The sequence below is a fragment of the Centroberyx affinis genome, unplaced genomic scaffold (genome assembly GCF_046629955.1).
Source record: "Centroberyx affinis isolate AG114_WGS23_722 - 3 ecotype Tasmania unplaced genomic scaffold, CSIRO-AGI_Caff_v1 ptg007483l_1, whole genome shotgun sequence".
NCBI classification, from domain to species: domain Eukaryota; kingdom Metazoa; phylum Chordata; class Actinopteri; order Beryciformes; family Berycidae; genus Centroberyx; species Centroberyx affinis.
This window is the reverse complement of record NW_027283776.1, coordinates 16,988-35,651: the sequence shown is the minus strand read 5'-3', so window position 1 is coordinate 35,651 and position 18,664 is coordinate 16,988. Positions and strand designations below refer to the sequence as shown.

At 40.2% G+C, this 18,664-nt stretch overlaps 1 protein-coding gene across 1 annotated transcript; it reads left to right on the top strand.

Moving 5' to 3' along the window:
• Positions 1 to 3,994: 3,994 nt before the first annotated feature.
• LOC139639617 (cAMP-dependent protein kinase type I-alpha regulatory subunit) lies at positions 3,995 to 18,435 on the top strand. The gene is made up of 11 exons (XM_071513752.1): positions 3,995 to 4,071; positions 7,219 to 7,406; positions 9,149 to 9,319; positions 9,480 to 9,571; positions 9,667 to 9,728; positions 9,897 to 9,943; positions 10,167 to 10,325; positions 11,462 to 11,522; positions 11,961 to 12,082; positions 12,224 to 12,305; positions 13,225 to 18,435. The coding sequence occupies exons 2-11, from the start codon at positions 7,233 to 7,235 to the stop codon at positions 13,395 to 13,397; spliced, it is 1,143 nt and encodes a 380-aa protein (XP_071369853.1). The 5' UTR covers positions 3,995 to 4,071; positions 7,219 to 7,232; the 3' UTR covers positions 13,398 to 18,435.
• Positions 18,436 to 18,664: the final 229 nt, after the last annotated feature.

Sequence of the window (18,664 nt, the reverse complement as noted above, 5' to 3'; positions counted from 1 at the left end):
TTGGGGGAAGGAAGTGAGCTGAGGTATTATGGGAGGGAGGCAGGCAGAAAAGAGGTGGGTGTGTCCGCTCAGAGCTGTTGAGCAAGAGTCTGGAAGGAGGTCGGGGAGGGAAGACGAGTCAGAGTGATAGCTCTTCAGTTGGTTGGACAAGTTAGGGATTGTGCGTTCATATCACTGCATGCTTTTCTTTGTGTTGCAGGGTGTAGTGATGGATAAAATGTAGACTAAGCCAGTGATTCTCAACCTTTTTCATATCAAGGACTGAAAAGTTCAGTCCACATTAGAGCCACAGACCCCATTTGATGAGATTTTGTCTCTCGGACCCAAATCTGAGAATATTTTTATTGTCAGATATTATTTTGTCCAGAACTCCATGACTGTCTGTATTGTAGGTAGAGAGATAACAGAGAAACTATGATCAAAACAGTCATTTTTCTACATTCTCTAATTGTGTTCACTTCTTGTAAATGAAATAATGCTCATCATTTTTACAGGGTAGCTCCTACTGGCTACTAGAGAGCGATGCCAAACATTGATTTTTCCGCAAAAATGGCAATGTCAGGGGGTGTAAGCCTATATTCTTCCTATAATGGCTGACCTGACTGATGATAATGAATATTTTATCTCTTGTGATGGAATAATGGCAAACAAGACTTTACCTTTGTTTATAGAACATTATCAAATGTGTAGGGAGTGTTATGGGTTTCTGAAGATTGATACTAACACCAATTCATCATCTTTAAATTTGACCATTTTCATGCAAAAAAAAATCCCACATATTCCCAAGTATTCAGTGTTTCCCCCAGTTTTGTATTCTTGTCTGGGTGAAAAAGCCTCTGAAACAGCATTTAGAGCATCGTGGGACACAATACTCCAAAATACATACATACATATTCATCCACACTTGTATGGAATCCAATCAAAATGCTGCATTAGAATCAAGTCAGGTTAAGGGACAACCAGTGTAGTGTTGAACAATTCTACATTAAATATGTAATCAATCAAACTGCATCATATCCATCATATCAGAGGTGGACCGCACCACACTATAGCCCTTTATCACATGCATTTCTCAAAGGACTTTACAGATAATGAGCCCAACTAGAACGAACTGATCAAAGTTCAAGTTCATATAGCCCTTTATCACTTTGTCATAATCACAAGACTCCATGAAAAGGAATTCAGAACTCACTTCATGACATCTGGCTCTCGTAAAAAAGGAAATACGTGAGTTGAATAATGAGAGTGAGTTCATTTGGTGAACCAGCCACATGTCCAACAGCAGCACTGACACACAGTATTTGAGGATGTGGGAAGAGGAAATAAAGAAGCAGTGATGAAAATGGATTGTGGTCCAACAGATTTTATCACCATGCTTGCTGTAATTTGCTTCTTCTTTTTTTTAATCGCTAGAATGCTAAAGATGAACAAACAGAATTCTGTATACACTTTGCCTTGGAAGTGAGCCTCAATTGCAGCAGCTCAAGCTTGTTAAGTGATGTGAATCAAAATGTTACACCGCTAAGAGCAAGATGGGTACGATTCACTTCACAGAGAGGAGAGGAGAAGAAGGATTTGGGGAATTTCTCAGAGGCAGAGGTAGATTCATCTGAATAGCTTGGGCTTTGTCCCATTTCCTTAGGCCAGTGATTCTCAACCATTTTCATGTCAAGGACCCCTAATTTAGTCCACATTTGGGCCCCGGACCTCCATTTGATAACATTTTGTCTCTCAAACCCAAATCTGAGAATATTTTTTATTGTTAGATATGATTTTGTCCAGAATTCCCTCACTATCTGTACTGTAGGTAGAGAGATAACAGAGAAACTATGATCAAAACAGTCATTCTTCTACATTCTCTAATTGTGTTAACTTCTTGTAAATGAAATAATGCTGAGGTTTTACAGTTTTTCAATTTGCTGGGGACCCCCTGGAACTCCCTCAAGGACCCCTGGTGGTCCCCGGACCCCACGTTGAGAACCACTGCCTTAGGCTACCTCAGGTGATACACAGGCAAATTTTTAGGGCAAAATTTCACTGAAAACAATGCAGCAGTTTGAAATCTAGCCTAGCTTGATCAGACAGCAAGCTTTGCTGGCAAGGTTTCAACATCAACCAATCAGAGACAAGAAAATTGGTCAGGTGACCTGTCCTCAGCCCAAAATATTGTCAAAAATGGTCCAACTGCTGCTAAATAGTAAACACAGCTAGGAAAGCTGTGATTCTTTTTGTAGAACGTTTAATCTAGCAAGCTAGCTAGCTAGCCTATAATACATGTTATGAAATTCCAGTGGTTAACCTTGATAAAATGATTAAATTATTACATTTTCAGTAGAAAAGAGAAGGCCAGGATAACAGTAATGGCGACAATTTGTTGTTTCATTCATTTTCACTCCTCCAACTGTCAAATTTACTTGCTTAGTTACTCTTACCCTCTTTTCCCATTGCCCAGTCGCTCATAATCAATGCCCAATGCTGGCAAATTTTGCCCCAAATTTGCCCTAAAAATTTGCCGGTGTATCATCAGCTAAGGTTAAGTCCATCACTTATCTTAAAAAAGTCATTTTCATTTCATCGGGCCTTTAAACACTTCCAGTTTGGCAGGTTTGTAGCTCAAATAGCCTCAAGGTGTCACAGAGGCAAAGTCCCTGTACCTAATATTATTTGCCAACAAATCTTCCAAACCTCCTTAATAAACAAATAAATTACATTTCTGGGTAAAAGCGGAGCAATGACTGATGACTGACAAGATGTTATTATTTGATAATTTTGATAAAGTCTTAGTCTGTCACCAAACTATCAGCTTAGAGGGAACATCCTGGTCCTCCTGAATGCAATTGATATGATTTTTATTTTTATTTTTGTAGATATAGCTTCCCACTTACTGTAATATCCTCCTGACTTTGAACTAATGTGATACCTTGACCAAAAACTGAATGAAGCCTAGCATGTTCTGTAGGTAGAAGATTGTGGAAGCAGCCTTTCTCTCTGTTTTAGACAATGCTGATTGACTATGTAATCCCCTCTGAGATAAAACATATACATTAAATACATAATATATACATTAATCAAATAAATGTAAATATAAGTGACAATCAGAGCCCAGACTTGTGACTGTCCTATGTATGTATGAGAGCGTATAGCCTACTTAAAATTCAGTCAAGGAAAACCATATAAATAAAACTATTTTTAATTGAAAAATAATGAAGCACGTTATCCTTAATGTCAGGGTTAATTCACTCATAACAGACTCATAATAACTAGATCATTTGAGACATTTAAGGACAGCTCCAGCTGTTGTGGTAAAGCACAAGATTATACATGAGGCTTTCAAGAGCTGTTGGAAATATCACAATAAACTGTGCACATGAACAACATGAACGACCCAACAAAGTGGTAAGTAGGCTACAACTGACAAAGTTGCAATTTCCTATGATACCTGAGTTGAAAATGGTGGAGAGCATGGAAGTTGTGTTAACATTTGATGGCAAAAGTGATGTTTATTATTATTATTATTATTATTATTATTATTATTATTGTGATCATTAATATTATCGTCATTATGTGTTAGGCCTTTTGTTTGGACCTCCGTGTAAAATATTGGTTATTGCATGTTTCCACTTTCATTTTTTGTTTAACTTTTAGCTGTCACACATACTTCTAAGTTGTCCACTTGGTGTTGAAGAGACAACAGTTGTGAATAGTAATCAGCCTGGTTTATTTATTTTGCAAAAGATATACATCAACTTTGGGCTAACGAATTATTTTAAACATCGACCACGCACATTGCATTTTAGTAGATATGTGCTGCTTGATTTTCTAAAATAAAACAGCCACCAAAAAATACGTTTGTTACAGGATCAAGTCGTATTGTCACTCTGTTTGTGTCAAATGTACGAGTTTACAAGGGGACCCTGAAGGCACCAAAACGCCGTAAAACTCAAAGAAGAAGAACACAACGATTTCTATTGGTCTGTAGCTATTTCCGGCTGAGACGGAGGCTTCGGAAGGAGGAACTGTCAGAGAGAAAACGTCGTTTGAAATAACAAAAAAACAACCTTTTTAACTTTGGTAAGGTTGTAATCATGTAGATAGCAATATGAATACTATAACAGATGTTTTTACATATTTCAGAATGTGTTCTACTGAGATACTATCTCTACTTTTGCCTGTAGGCTGCATTCTTCTCATTGTTTTGATAACGCAAGTTGGCTGGCTAACTGTTAGCTCGCTAAGCTAGTTTGTAGCTAGGTCTTCAAGATGGCTGATGATGAGAAAATCTATCCTGGCCTCGTAACAGTAACTTACACGCTACCTTTAAATGCTGAAACCTTGACTAACCGTGCTCTTATCGTTTCTAATTTCTGATTATCCAACACTTAATTTGCGACGTTAGCTTGGTAATTCCGTGTTTTTTTCCCCACTCTGTAGTGAGCGCAAGTGAAACTGGTGGCTGTTGTGTCTTGTTTTCTTTGCAGAGTGTTGTCGTGATTTGTACTTTGCTAGCTATAACGTTACAGCAGTGTTGTCTCTCACGCTAGTTTTGTCAGTTAGTTGAGGAAAACGTTTTTACTAATAGACATCTAGCTAGTTAGTGCCAGTGAATTTAGTGTTAAGCTTATGCGCGTGCCTTTCAGATATGTTCCTGCTTTCATCTTGTTTTTACTTCTGTTTACATTTTAGGTCAGTACCGGGCATGTGACCCGGTGCTAAAAGTTGAGGTTTTATTGAAATCGAGGCCTGCTTGGTTGATATTATGTGTGCCGTTGCTACCAGTTGACAGTATTGATTAGTAAAAGGTCTTAAGTCATGTTGTGCAAGGTTTGTATATTAGTCCGATAGGTAAGGCAGCACTAAACTGCTAGAATTTGCAGTGGAGTTTGGCTTGACTTCCTCTAACATCATTTAAAGAGGAAAGGGAGAATGTATGATGTATCTGGGCTGTTGCTCTCTCTTCTGTTTGTTTCTGTAGTTAAACACAGTGGTTCTCAATGTGGGGTCCGGGGACCACCAGGGGTCCTTGAGGGGCTTTCAGGGGGTCCCCAGCAAATTGATGAATTGTTAAACTTCAGCATTATTTCATTTACAAGAAGTTAACATAATTAGAGAATGTAGAAGACTGACTGTTTTGATCATAGTTTCACTGTTAACTCTTTACCTACAATATGTCATGGTTCTGGACAAAATCATATCTAACAATAAAAATATTCTCAGATTTGGGTCAGAGATTTGGGTCCAAATCTCATCAAATGGGGGCTCTGTGGCTCTAATATGGACTAAATTAGGGGTAATATACATGGCTTTTATCAAGTTTTGTCTTACCTGGAATCCCGTAACATTTGAAATCAGCCCATCTTTTTCTTTTAATGTGAGAGGAACTAACTAAAACACACATTTCTTAGCTTCCGTGCTACTGAAAATAATGCAGTAACATGCTTCACTCTGTCATAACTTGTTTGTTGTTTGTCATTGCACAATCTTGCTATTAAAGGCTTTTAGGTAGTAGCTTTTATTAGTGCTTTGCAGTCATTTACAGACTGAAATTACACACCAATTTACATACATATAATATATTAAAACAGCAGGGAGATAAAAACACATTTTCAATAATTATGAAAGTAGTAGCATATACAATCTACAATGAAATGTAAACAGAGTAGTCAGGCCAGATCTAGTGCAAATCCTATGAAGAAGGGATTCTGGAAAGCTGTAGTAATATCAGTAGTCTGGGGGAGAATAGGGGAGTGAAAACTATGGTGTATGGTTGTTGTTGAGTCTTGTGAGGTAGGGGATGGGAGAAGTGTAGTAACGGCCTGTTCTTGCCAGCGGGGTGTTAAGTTTGTGACCATCGCGGCCGGGTGGTACATCCAGATGCCTAGGGTGTTTAGGGCTTGCTGGTAGCTGGTGTAAGATGCTCCCAGGATAGTGTGACATGCCCTCTTCTGCACGCGCTCCAACTGGGTGGACAAGGCTTTGGGTGAGACCGGGATGCCACGCAGGGACTGCATACTCCAGCACTGGTCTAATGTAGCCGATATAAATGGCTCCTAGGCCATTTATATCGGAGAAACGCTTGATGCGCTAGAGGAGGAAAAGCTTCCTGCTAGCACTTGCCGGCATGGTGTTTACCTGGTCACTCCACATGAGGCTGTGCTGGATGGAGAGTCCCAGCACTTTGACTTTAGGCGGGACAGACAGGGGGGTGTTGTTAATGGAAAGAGGCGGTGCCGGTGGTGGATTTGTACTGAAAGATATGTGCATAGCGACACATTTCTTTTCATTAAGGAGCATGTTGTCTTGGGTGGACCAGATATTTAGCTCATTGAGCTAGGGCTGGGCGATATGGTTGAAATCAATATCATGATAATCATAAGGATTTTTCTCGATATCAATATATATCACGATATGGTTCATGTATGCAAAATCACGTTAAACAATCAAATTAATGTTCATCTCATTGAGCCAAATGGTAATGTTAGGTGTGATGTCAAACAAAACTGAAATTTTCAAATAATATTCCTACCATACCTCATTTTATCAGAGTTTTTAAGTAAAATTTGCTTGTCATCATCAATTTAGACAGCAGAAATGTGTGTCACGATATCAAAATATCGTCATATCATCACGATGTGATTCCGCTGAAAGACGATAAACGATAATATTGAATTATCGTCCAGCCCTACATTGAGCTGATTCTGCATGGAAGCACCTCAATGAGCTAAATATAACTTGCACAAGATGCACGATGGTCTTTCGAGTTTTGCATATCAGTACATAGGGCTGAACGATTTTGAAAAAATATCTAATTGCGATTATTTTGACTGATATTGCAATTGCGATATGATTTGCGATATTAGAGGGAATGATAATTTTTACATCATTATTCTCATTTTCATTGGAAAAACGTATTAAAATGATTACGGTGTGATTTTTGCGGGGATCTGTACCAAACAAAGATGTTTTCTTAAGTCTGTAGAATACGATGTGTAGGCCAGGACATCTCTGCAGCACCACAATATTTAATTTAAAATGCTATTTTGACACATTTCGCCTTTAACAAATATTGCGCCTCCTGCGATTTGAAAACTGCAGTAGGCCATATTGCGATTTCGATAAAATTTCGATTAATTGTTCAGCCCTATCAATACATAATTGCAAAAGACAGCATCATGACTTCTTAAATCGGTCTCTTTTTCTCTCTCTCTCCTCTTCTCCCAGGTCAGCAGGTAGGGATGGCATCGGGCAGCACGAGCAGCGACGAGGAGCGGAGCCTCCGGGAGTGCGAGCAGTATGTGCAGAAACACAACATCCAGCAGCTGCTGAAGGACTGCATCGTCCAGCTGTGCACGTCGCGGCCCGACCGGCCCATGGCCTTCCTCAGGGAATACTTCGACCGGCTGGAGAAGGTGGGTGCTGCCGGCAGACGGGGCCAGAAACGGCTCTGTCTTTCAGGGTTTTTTTTCCTGGTTTGTAATGAGTCTTCAGCGGTGTCACACGCTAATTCGTGTGCTAGTCAATTGCGTCGTACAGTGTGTTTTCAGTGTGTTTTCAGTGTGTTTGTATGTTTCACCAAGGTAAATCTAAGACTTTTTGAGACCTTTTTACATTCCAGTCAGAGTGAATCTCACCGGAAATACAGCACACCAAGAAACCACAAAATGTTTCCTTCCTCTAAAACTGAATTGAAGGCTGGATTTAACAGTATCGAAGTACTTCTGAGGCCTTGAATATAGGTAATCTAATTCACCCCATCAACATCAACATGGTCTGAAAAAATAGCTAGATTTATTGCCAGTCACTTTTTTTTAGAAACAAAGTCACGGTCACAAAAGTCGATGCACAAGCCTCAGGTGTCAGGATTTGTTGATACTTCTTTACATTGACAGTTGCAGCAATATTTAAACAAAATACTGTATCTCAGCTACCTATAGGCTTATGTTCACTATAAACTCAGAAATGTGAAATGTAGGCCGCGCTCTTGAAGAGATAATGCTCAAAAAGTTTGAATAAAACTTCTGATATTTCATTTTAGGAAACTGCAGCAATTGCTTTTAACATCTAAATATATGTAGAGTTGGAGTTTTTAAAATGCAGACTGGCTTGAAATGACGTCAAAACAAATGATGTTGATAAAAATCAATTGCATTTAGTCCAGTCTAGTCTTTATAGATCTTGGAAGAGGAAAAGAGGAGAGTCAAACACTGATCTGAATTGACATGATCTTTATTTCATAACCATGGTCAGATTTTTTTTGAGGTACAGTCATTCCATTTATGCTGCATGTCTGTCTGCTGAACAGTCGCAGTGTGAGAATTCCTGTGAAAATACACAATTTCCTGTCGTCTGTACTGTCAGTCCTTTCTGCTGTTGCTACCCAAGAACAGGCATCCTTTTTTTTGCATCCATTGTAATCCTATGGGAGTCTGAATGTTCACTCTCAAAGTATTCTAAAAACTGGCCTGCTGGCCACATTAAACCAGGTTTACACCGTAGACTACTAGCAGTGCCTGAGCCGCTCCACCTGCAATGTTATTTCAGTACAAATGCATGCATGCTGCAGTAGTCACCTATTTCTGTTTTCATAGCTTGAGGCTACTTCTCTTACAGCAGAGCTTTGTAGAAACATGTTAGCATGTAGCTGGGTTTGGTGTCACGCTCATCTCAGTTTGTATTCTAGTTTTATTTGTAGAACAGGTTGTTTTGTGCACACTTTTTTTTTTTAGGTGAGAATTGAGCTAAACTTGATATTGATATATATATCTGGTGGACGAAACACTCCGTAGTGGTTTATGTATTCTCTTATTTTCTTGTATTACTGTCATTACACATATTGCCAGTTAGGGCTGGGCGGGAAGAATCGATCCACCAGTACATTGTGATTTAGTTTTTTCTGATTTAGAATGGATGCTGTAAATCCTGATATCAATACTTGCAACCTCTGTTATTTTCTGTTAACCTCTGTTTAAATTTGCTGCAAATTTCACTCATCTATCTACAGTATATATACTCTAAATAAAGTATCGAATGTGAAGTATCGAATTGTATCATGAGATCCCTGACCTATAATACCCAAGTCCCGTTACCCTACTACCACTTTTCTGTATTAGACTGTAAACACAGGAAATTGTTCTTCCTCTCGCCCAAACAGGAGGAGGCCATGCAGATGGTGCTGCAGCAGAAGTCCAGCAGCTCCCGGTCCGACTCCCGCGAGGACGAGGTCTCCCCGCCCATGAACCCCGTGGTGAGGGGCCGGCGCCGCAGGGGGGCCATCAGCGCCGAGGTGTACACCGAGGAGGACGCCGCCTCCTACGTCCGAAAGGTCAGGGGGGGGGGTCGAGCCTCACGCCGTCACACTTCTGCACGGGGCACCCAGAAACTGTTCGGAAGTTTAAGTATATAGTGTAGTATATAGTCTGAGAATTTCGGTGGCAAAACGTCAGTAACACCGGAATCTAAACAAGCATTTTTTTTTACCCAAGGTCATCCCGAAAGACTACAAGTCCATGGCTGCCTTGTCCAAAGCCATAGAGAGGAACGTGCTCTTTGCCCACTTGGATGACAATGAGAGGAGGTAACTGCATCAGTCACAGTTCAGTTCAGTTCAGTTCATTAATAATCCTAGTCAGATATTTTCCACGCTAATCATCTCGTTTTCTGCCTTTCCAGCGATATTTTTGACGCCATGTTTTCTGTCAACTACATTGCCGGGGAGACGGTCATCCAGCAAGGTGTGTTGCTTTCAGTACTTATTACATCCAGCGTATGAGGAGATTTGTGTGTTTTCCGTATGCTTGTCCACCAAGATATCAGTGCAGCCAAATGTAAAAAAAAAATGCTAAATGCTCGGGCAATCTCTAGCCTTCCACTAACTACCTTGCTTTTGTGGTTTGTTTCAGGCGATGAGGGAGACAACTTCTATGTTATCGACCAGGGAGAGATGGATGTAAGAGCGTTGTTGTGTTTTTGTGTGATTTAGAACTTCAGAAAACATTTGTCCATGTATTGTCAAGAATTTTTGTTAGTGTTTAGTCTCGTACTCTTTCACAAACTCTCGCTACTTGAAAATGTGTTGCGATTCCAAATCGTAGCTATAAAGTCTACAACTTGTGGAGTGTGTCATTGGAAACCTGGCCAATGACAGTGGATTTCCCTCTCCCTCGCTGCAGGTATATGTGAACAACGAGTGGGTGACCACTATTGGCGAGGGAGGCAGTTTCGGGGAGCTGGCGCTGATCTACGGGACCCCCCGTGCGGCCACAGTCCGAGCCAAGTCCAATGTCAAGCTGTGGGGCATCGACAGAGACAGCTACAGGAGAATACTGATGGTGAGCAACGCTTGGAGCTCTGTTTTACCACAGTGTATTGATACAAGGGCTGGGTATCAAAGACATTACCTATTAGTACTGATAACGGTTTTAGGGCATGAAAAGGTAATGTAAAACCTCTGAATGTTGTACGCTCTCAATGCGATCTTGGGTCTTGTTCTGACCTAAAGACATTTTTATTGAGAAAATCAAACGCATAGTATGTATGTTTCTGTCTAGGCAACCAAACGGTATGTATTGATGTTACACACAGGGTTCCTACGCAAGTCTGGAAAGTCTGGAAAAATATTAAAAATGAATTTGATCATTTCCAGGTCTTGAATAGTTTGGGAATTTGAAAAAATGTCTGGAAAAGTATGGAAAATGTTGTGGTTCAGGTCTGATACACACATAATTCTAGCTTTTATGTTGTTGTAGAGCCACTTTGAGTCCACAGTTTTTGTTGATGTGAAGAATAATGTTCAGATAGAGGGACGCTCTTATTACCCAGCCGCTGTCAGCATGCATTATATCAAATACCCACCAAACTCAAATCCAGTCAAGAACATAGTGTCTGGGAAAAATATGGAATTTTAAAATGGAAACCGTGTAGGAACCCTGCCAATCATCTCACATATTCTGATATTTGTCGCTGTGAAGAACAATCTTCATCTATACAGTGATATGACCTAGTTAGCAGGGGCAAGATGTCTATCTGCGTAAATCATATTGAACACCAGACAAAATCTTCAAAACAAATCAAGGTCTGGAAAAAGTATGGAATTTTTTAACTGAAAATGTGTAGGAACCCTGTACACAGATATATTTCATAGTGGAATGTGTTTTCATTTAACAAAAAGGTGTAAAAAAAAAAAATCAGTTTAGAATCGGTATCAAAAAAATTTAAACAATACCCAGTCTTAATTGTTACAGAGCTTAGTTACTTTCTTGGCCATTTACTTTGTCTAAAATGCAAAGTTTTTTGGGGGGAAAAGGGCAGGGTAGCCTGTTATCCCCAACTGAGATGCTGTTGATTTGGATTCATACAATCACTTTTCATGAAAAGCTTTTTTCTTAATAACCTCAGTGCTGATATCTTTGTCCACTGCATGATATGTATTTGTCTACTGATTTTTTCCTAATGATGTGTTTTCTAGGGGAGCACTTTGAGAAAGCGCAAGATGTATGAGGAATTCCTCAGCAAGGTGTCCATTTTAGGTGAGAAGTTACTTGTGCACAATCTTGCCATTATTTTCATAACTGGTATACGGATAAGTTGTATATAACATGGTAATACCTTTCTTGCAATGCTTGTGATGTTTATAATGGTTTGTTTTCAAAGTAGTAACCACACATTGACTACACAACCAGCAAAATTAATTTTTTAAGTTGGCTGAACATGTACTTCGCTGTAGGGTTCAAGCTGCCAAAAGCTGATATTTTGCACTATATTCAAAACTTAAATTTTTACTAATTTTCATGTAAAAATATTGGCAAAAGACAATATTGTAACAAAACTGCATCATATTGGAGCCGGAGGTGGACAACACTGACTGGACCAGATCAGATTTTTAATGAAAGGAGCCCCATATATATCGATGTAACCCTAGTATATTTGTGTGTGTGTGTGTTTAACTGAGTATCATCCCTGAACAGAATCTCTGGATAAGTGGGAGCGTCTGACGGTGGCCGACGCCTTGGAGACGGTGCAGTTCGAGGACGGCCAGAAGATCGTGGTGCAGGGAGAGCCCGGCGACGAGTTCTTCATCATCCTGGAGGTACGCGCCAACCCACGAATTAGGCCGTGTTCACACTATTCTGCTTTTATGAGAACAATAAAGGAGAAAGTAGCGGACAACATCGAAGTAGCTGTTGATTTCTGGGATATGTAGTTGAAGGCGTCTCTCCTGTGTTGTCAGGGGTCGGCGGCGGTGCTTCAGAGGCGGTCGGAGAACGAGGAGTTTGTGGAGGTTGGCAGACTTGGACCCTCCGATTACTTTGGTGAGTCAACCAAACATGATGCCCTGAGAGGCAACTGTCATACATATTCAGTTTTTAAATTTACACCTGATAGTTTCTTGCGATTCAGTCCAGAGCAGTGATTCTCAACGTGGGGTCCGGGGACCACCGAGGGGTCCTTGACGGGGTTCCAGGGGGTCCCCAGCAAATTGATGAATTGTTAAACTTTACCATTATTTCATTTACAAGAAATTAACACAATTAGAGAATGTAGAAGAATGACTGTTTTGATCATAGTTTCTCTGTTATCTCTCTACCTACAATACAGATAGTCACGGAATTCTGGACAAAATCATATCTAACAATAAAAATATTCTCAGGTTTGGGTCCAAGAGACAAAATCTCATCAAATGGGGGTCCGTGGCCCTAATGTGGATTAAATTAGGGGTTCTTTGATATGAAAATGGTTGAGAATCACTGGTCTAGAGGACTGGACATTTATGGCTACTAGTCCTACTGATTTAGTTGTATAGTGTACGATTTAACTAATATGTATTTTGTGCTGATATTCAACATCTTTAAATTTGACCATTTTTCATGCCAAAAAAATTAAAATCGGTGTTTCCCCCAGAATTATATTCTTGTCAGAGCGGAAAAGCCTTTGAAACAGCACTTAGACCATTATGGGACACTAAAACTCTCCATTGAAACCCAGGACAATTAGAATAGTAATAATAAACATATTCCTGCATACTTGTGTTGAATCAATTCAGGTTAAGGGCTTCCCATAAACAATCAGTGTAGCATTGATCAATTCTGTAATAAATGTGTAATCAATCAAACTGCATCATATCCATCATATCAGAGGTGAATGACACTGACCGGACCACATTTGTACAATATCTGCAGTCCAATATATCGCTCTAACCCTAGCATGGCGGTCTTTCTTCCTGTGCGCTAGGTGAGATCGCCCTGCTGATGAACCGGCCCCGCGCCGCCACCGTCGTCTCCCGCGGGCCCCTCAAGTGCGTCAAGCTGGACCGGCCGCGGTTCGAGCGCGTCCTGGGCCCCTGCTCCGACATCCTGAAGAGGAACATCCAGCAGTACAACAGCTTCGTTTCCCTCTCCGTCTGAGTTCATCTGCCCCCCCCCCCCCGCTCCTCTCCCTTCCTTCTTTCCTCCCTCCTCTCTTCTACCGCAGGGTCCACCAATGCAAATCTGCTTTATTTTCCTATTTCTCTTCTCTCTCTTTGAGACATGTAACCACACCCACGTGCCCACTCAAGATCACTTAAATACTTCTGTTACATTTCTCTTTTTTTTTTTTTTTTTGGTGTATGTACTCAAGATTCTTTTAAAACTTGTATAAGTTTTCAAGCATTTTTTTTTTTTTCTGGAGACGGAAGAGGATATTTTTTGTGCCTCTCTAATGTTCACAACGCCCATGAAGGGAAGTGTTTTGCGAGGAGAGAGACTGTTCAGAGTGTGTTGCTACAACAGCTGAAGCTGAAGCTGTAATCCCAATACCAAATAGGTGTATGCACGCATACACAGCGTGAACGTATAGCTGGAATTTCATGTCGGCGTTAGAAGAAGTGTACGCGTGGGTCTAACCGTGTGTTCACACTGCGAGCAACTTGGTCGATGACTCACTCTACTCTGTGATGAATGAATAAGTCAATCAGTACGTAAGTGAATTCAAGGATATAAGCAAGCACTAGCCTAATACAAGACAAAATGACGGTACGGAAGAACCCTAATGTTAGTGTTTACAGTAACTGGATTGGATTTGTAGATGGACAAAGAAAAGGAAATGATACTCACCTTGGCAAAAACTAGGCGACCCTTATCCTTCAGGACCTTAGTTGCCCATCGGTGCACCCATCCACTCACAAATCGGCTCCACAGCAGGAAATCTTTGAGATCCTGAGAAAAATTCTTCTCACATTTCTCTATTTTTCTCTTTCTCGAACTTTGGCTTCTAAACTACTGAAATAAAGCAAGCATTGCTCCCTGTCCCCGAATTTCAGCAGTCAACCACCGACTCTGACCACCATCAGTTTCACCAAAAAAAAAAAAAAATCTATTAAACAATAAACAGAAAAAAATCTATAAAATAATTTCAGAGCTCACCATCAACCCCAATGATGCAGCCGTTCTCCAAACAGCTTTTTGAGACGTGTTTTTTTGCGGTACTCTTTCTAATAAAAGTTGTAGAGAATGGGGAAGCTTTGAATGGCTGTAATCAACTTCTCCGCCATTTTGCACTTGCCGAACAAAATCTCCTCAGTAGGGAAAGAAGGAAGCGCAGAAATCTGATTTGCCGTTGACGGGCGATGACCACGAATAGTTCAGCCATGGCCGACAAGCCCGTCGGCGGTCCACACATCTGCCGAGTTTCCCCGGTCTCTCAGCTCTATAGGTAACGAATCCGGTGACTTGGACCACGTTGCTCCCAGTGCGAACGCGCGGCGAGTCGTTGCCGCCTTTGTCAAGATAGGATTCGCCAGTGTTCATCGATTTTTTTCTTTTGCTCAAGTGACCTTCAGCGCGGTCCAGATCGGACGGTCAAAAGACGCTGCGGTCGAGAGATGTTTAGCGATTTGAGGGCGTCGATCGGCAACACTGACGCGGGACGTTCTCTTCCTGAAGTGAAATTTTGTCAGGCAGTCGCTTTGTGTTTCCGACCGATACGACAAAGGAATATCTGTGTGTTCTGCTTTGCAATTTATTGTATCTGTCTAGATTTTTGTTTCGTTTTTATTTTTTTATTTTTTTTGTTCTCTCGGGGTACTTAGTAGAGACACCGTTCTTAAAGGGTTACCTGGACATTTAGATTTATTCTTACCGTCATGCGGTTTGAAAAAAGTAACGTTCTAGCCAGCAGTGTTTCTTGGTTAAAATGAGGGATGCTACATTTTTTTTAGGGAAACTAGAGGACAAATAGAAACGATGTACTCTTCTAGACACACAACTAAATATCCAATAAAATTAAAAATGTCCAAGTATCCCTTTAACCACGGTGACATAATGTGCTCTTTTATTGTTCTAGTTGCACATATACAGCTCCGCTATGAATCTATATATTAGGAGTAAATGACTATAACCATATTTTTTGCACAGTTTGTGATATATAAATCTATATAATTGAAGAGAAAAAAGTTTCTATGCTAGTTTATCGTTTCGTGTGATGTCTGGTCCCGCCATTTCAAGGGAGCACAAGTCAAGACTTTAAAAGACAAAAAAACAAAAAAGAAAACGCTACCTCTTGGAAGATCAGACTGCCAGATGGTGGAGTGGAGCACTGAGTCCATCATCTATTTGTTGTCCATCAGAGAGCTTGTATCATCTTATCTTTCACCAGGAAATGCGTTCGCTGTCACAACCAAGCCAGTGCCAAATACGAAGCTGGGGTATCCACGTTTTTGATGTGTTACACGGGGAGGGAACGGTGCTGTCGGTGTGTGTGTTGGTGCTAGGAGGCAGAAGTCCAAAAAAAAAAAAATGAATCATGACACTTTTTCAACAAAGTGTCCTACTGGTACGGCCTCAAGGAGAAGGAAAGGGAGTGTAAAAACAGAGTTGCATACACACATTCTTCATGTATTGGACGTAATGCGCTCACAAGATGCAGACTTTAGGTTGATGCACGTTTTTGAAAGTCGATTAAAAGCTGCCACTAGCCAATATTCAAGCTCTTTAAATTTGACTTTTTTTCAAAATTCCAATTAATTCCAAATATTCAGTGTTTCCCCGAGAATTTTGCTCTCGTCAGGGTGGAAAAGCCTGTGGAATCTGATCAAAATGTCTCATTAGAACCATGACAGCTTAAGGTCTTCCCATAGACAACCATTGTAGTATTGATCAATTCTACAATAAATATGTAGTCAATCAAACTGCATCATATCAGAGGTGGACTACAGTGACTAGCCCAGATCTGATGTTTGCTAAAAGGCCGATATCAGCCCCATATACCAGCAAACCAGTACATTGGTCTAACCCTAGTTAACCCTAGTGTTCTTCTATTTGGATGTGTGTGAGTCAAAGCATTGCTAACATTTGCCCTCCCTGCCTCAGATTCGTAGTGCTGACACTGCTCACCCTATGTATTTTTTTTTATATATAGCCTCTTGTTGTTCGTCTTTTCCTGCTTTAGGTCAAAATGGGTCATTAGAAGCTTAGCTGTGCGAGAATGCCCCGTTGAAGCTAACGTGTCATGGCTAACATGGTTCAAAAAGAATCGGGCAATCCAGTGACTATCAGTATTTTGTACGTTTTGACTGTGCTTACCATCACCTCTCGGTACTATTGTTGTCGTTCTTCCAAAGGACCCTGGACTTGTTTGATGAGACCTGAACTCCTGGCTGTCAAAGTGTGGCCTTTCATGCATATTTTTGAACTTGATGTCATTTCTGTTGCAATGCGTTTATTTTGAGCTCGCAGTTTGCAGGGGCCGGATTCACCAATGTGTTCTTAAGATAGAGCCTAAGACATAAGAGGAAATTTTACGAAGTTCTTAAGAAGGCTCTTAAGTGCAATTCCTCAATATTTTCTTAGTAACAGTCTCGTTTCTTATGAATTTCTATAATTTTCCTATTTAAGAACTTCTCAAAATAGGGCCTGAATTAATTCTGGTTAATAAACTTTAGGCTTACTGCCATTGAGGCTAGGAGACAAGGCTAGGAGGCAACCCAAAGTGCTTCCATCTACAAAACAATTGGGGAAAAACCTATTTAGGGCAACTAGAGCAAAGATTTAAACATTGGTTGCTGTTGGTAACTGTAAAATTTGCTAGCCTATTTTCAACAGGCATGAGACAGAGGCCTACCTGGCCCTACACCAAATAAAGCTTTACAATACATGTAATACATTAATCTTAATGTTAGGTGTAGGGGAACCCATGAAGACTTTGAACTATAACCTACTTGTCTAAAATGTGTTTAAATATATGATATTAGAGGCTTACCTTTTCACTGTAGGAGTTTTAAGAGTTTTAAGACAGGCTGTCTTAAAGTTAAGAAAAAAATCAAGAACAAATTTGAGAACTTTCATTTCAAGAATACCATTTATTCGTAAGTTTTTTCTTAGGAAGAAACATAAGAAAGAAAATTAAGAAAATATAAAGTTAAGGAAATATATAAGAACTGTTTTTGAGAATATCATTTTTTTGCTATTTTTTTTCTTAAGACTAAAGTTAAGAAAAAAATGGCACTTGAGAAGATTTTTTTTCTTAAGAGGGTTTTGTGAATCCGGCCCCAGGTCTTTTTCCTGATAAAAGTGTTTCAATACGCTGATGACTCAATTCTGCTCTTATGGGTTTTTTTTCTGTGTACTTTACTCATTTATTTTGGTCAACATGAATGATGGCTGCAGTCTCGGGGTGTATGAAGGAAGTTCAGAGCCTGTGCTTTTTATTTTAGGATCTTCCACATTTTCGCTATCCACCGAATCTCATGATGCCATCAGATGTGGAAATATATGATGCTGTTTTTTGCCATTGTTGAGTATTTATTAATGCAACGTCTCATGCTTGGTCATGTGTGAGGGTGTGATTTTTAGATATACAGTTTGGTTGCGATCCCCAAAAGCAGACTTAATCTTTTATTTAATGTTGCGTTCAACATTGTGTAGCTGTGGCACACAGGCAACAGGAAACCACACAGCCAAGTCAGTGTTTTGCTTACTGTCACAAAGCTGTAATCTGTTTTTTTTCCGAATTACCTTGTCTTAAATCAGTGATGCACCCATCTGACCTTCTATTTAGTGGTTTGCCTCTTGCCCAGTGTTCTTGCTTATGATGAGCTTTCTCCTATAACTCAATCAACAGTGTTCTGACGCGCAAGACGGTACAGAGCTTGGGAAATCAACCAGCCAAACTCCATTCAGAAACCTTGATTGCAGTTTATTTTTTTGCCTTAGATATAGAGGGGAAGGCTCCTGCTTACTGTGCTCCCATTCTTTAAAACTGTCAGTGTTTGTACAACTGAAAAAACCCCAAGGCCTACAGTGAGTCACTGGACTTGTAGTAGGTCTTGCTACAGAGGACCATTCTTTTTCTATTGTTTTTATCCCTTTATTCTGAATGTACAAAGTTTGATTTGACTGATTGTGCTCAAATGTTCTGATCCTTTTTGGTATTCACTGTAGGACGTCATAGCAGGTCAAGCAATAAAAAAAGATAAATTCTTACCAAGTGGTCGATGTGTTTTCATTTTGTGTGCTGTCATGTCCACATCTGTTTCTTGTCACAATTGACTGTGTGTGTGTGTGTATGTGCGCGTCTGACTGACTGAAAATATAATTACATCTTGTATCTCCCATGCAATGTAGATCAACCCTCTGCTCCAGGACTACTGGAAAGCACCCTCGGGTGTCTGGGTGAGCTCCACACAGCACTACCA

Bases quoted from the DNA above. Each gene is read 5' to 3' on its own strand.
- LOC139639617 (XM_071513752.1), top strand. From the start codon at position 7,233: ATGGCATCGGGCAGCACGAGCAGCGACGAGGAGCGGAGCCTCCGGGAG. The intron at 9,572-9,666 runs GTAACTGCATCA...CTGCCTTTCCAG, and splicing joins TTGGATGACAATGAGAGGAG to CGATATTTTTGACGCCATGT. The intron at 10,326-11,461 runs GTGAGCAACGCT...TGTGTTTTCTAG, and splicing joins GCTACAGGAGAATACTGATG to GGGAGCACTTTGAGAAAGCG.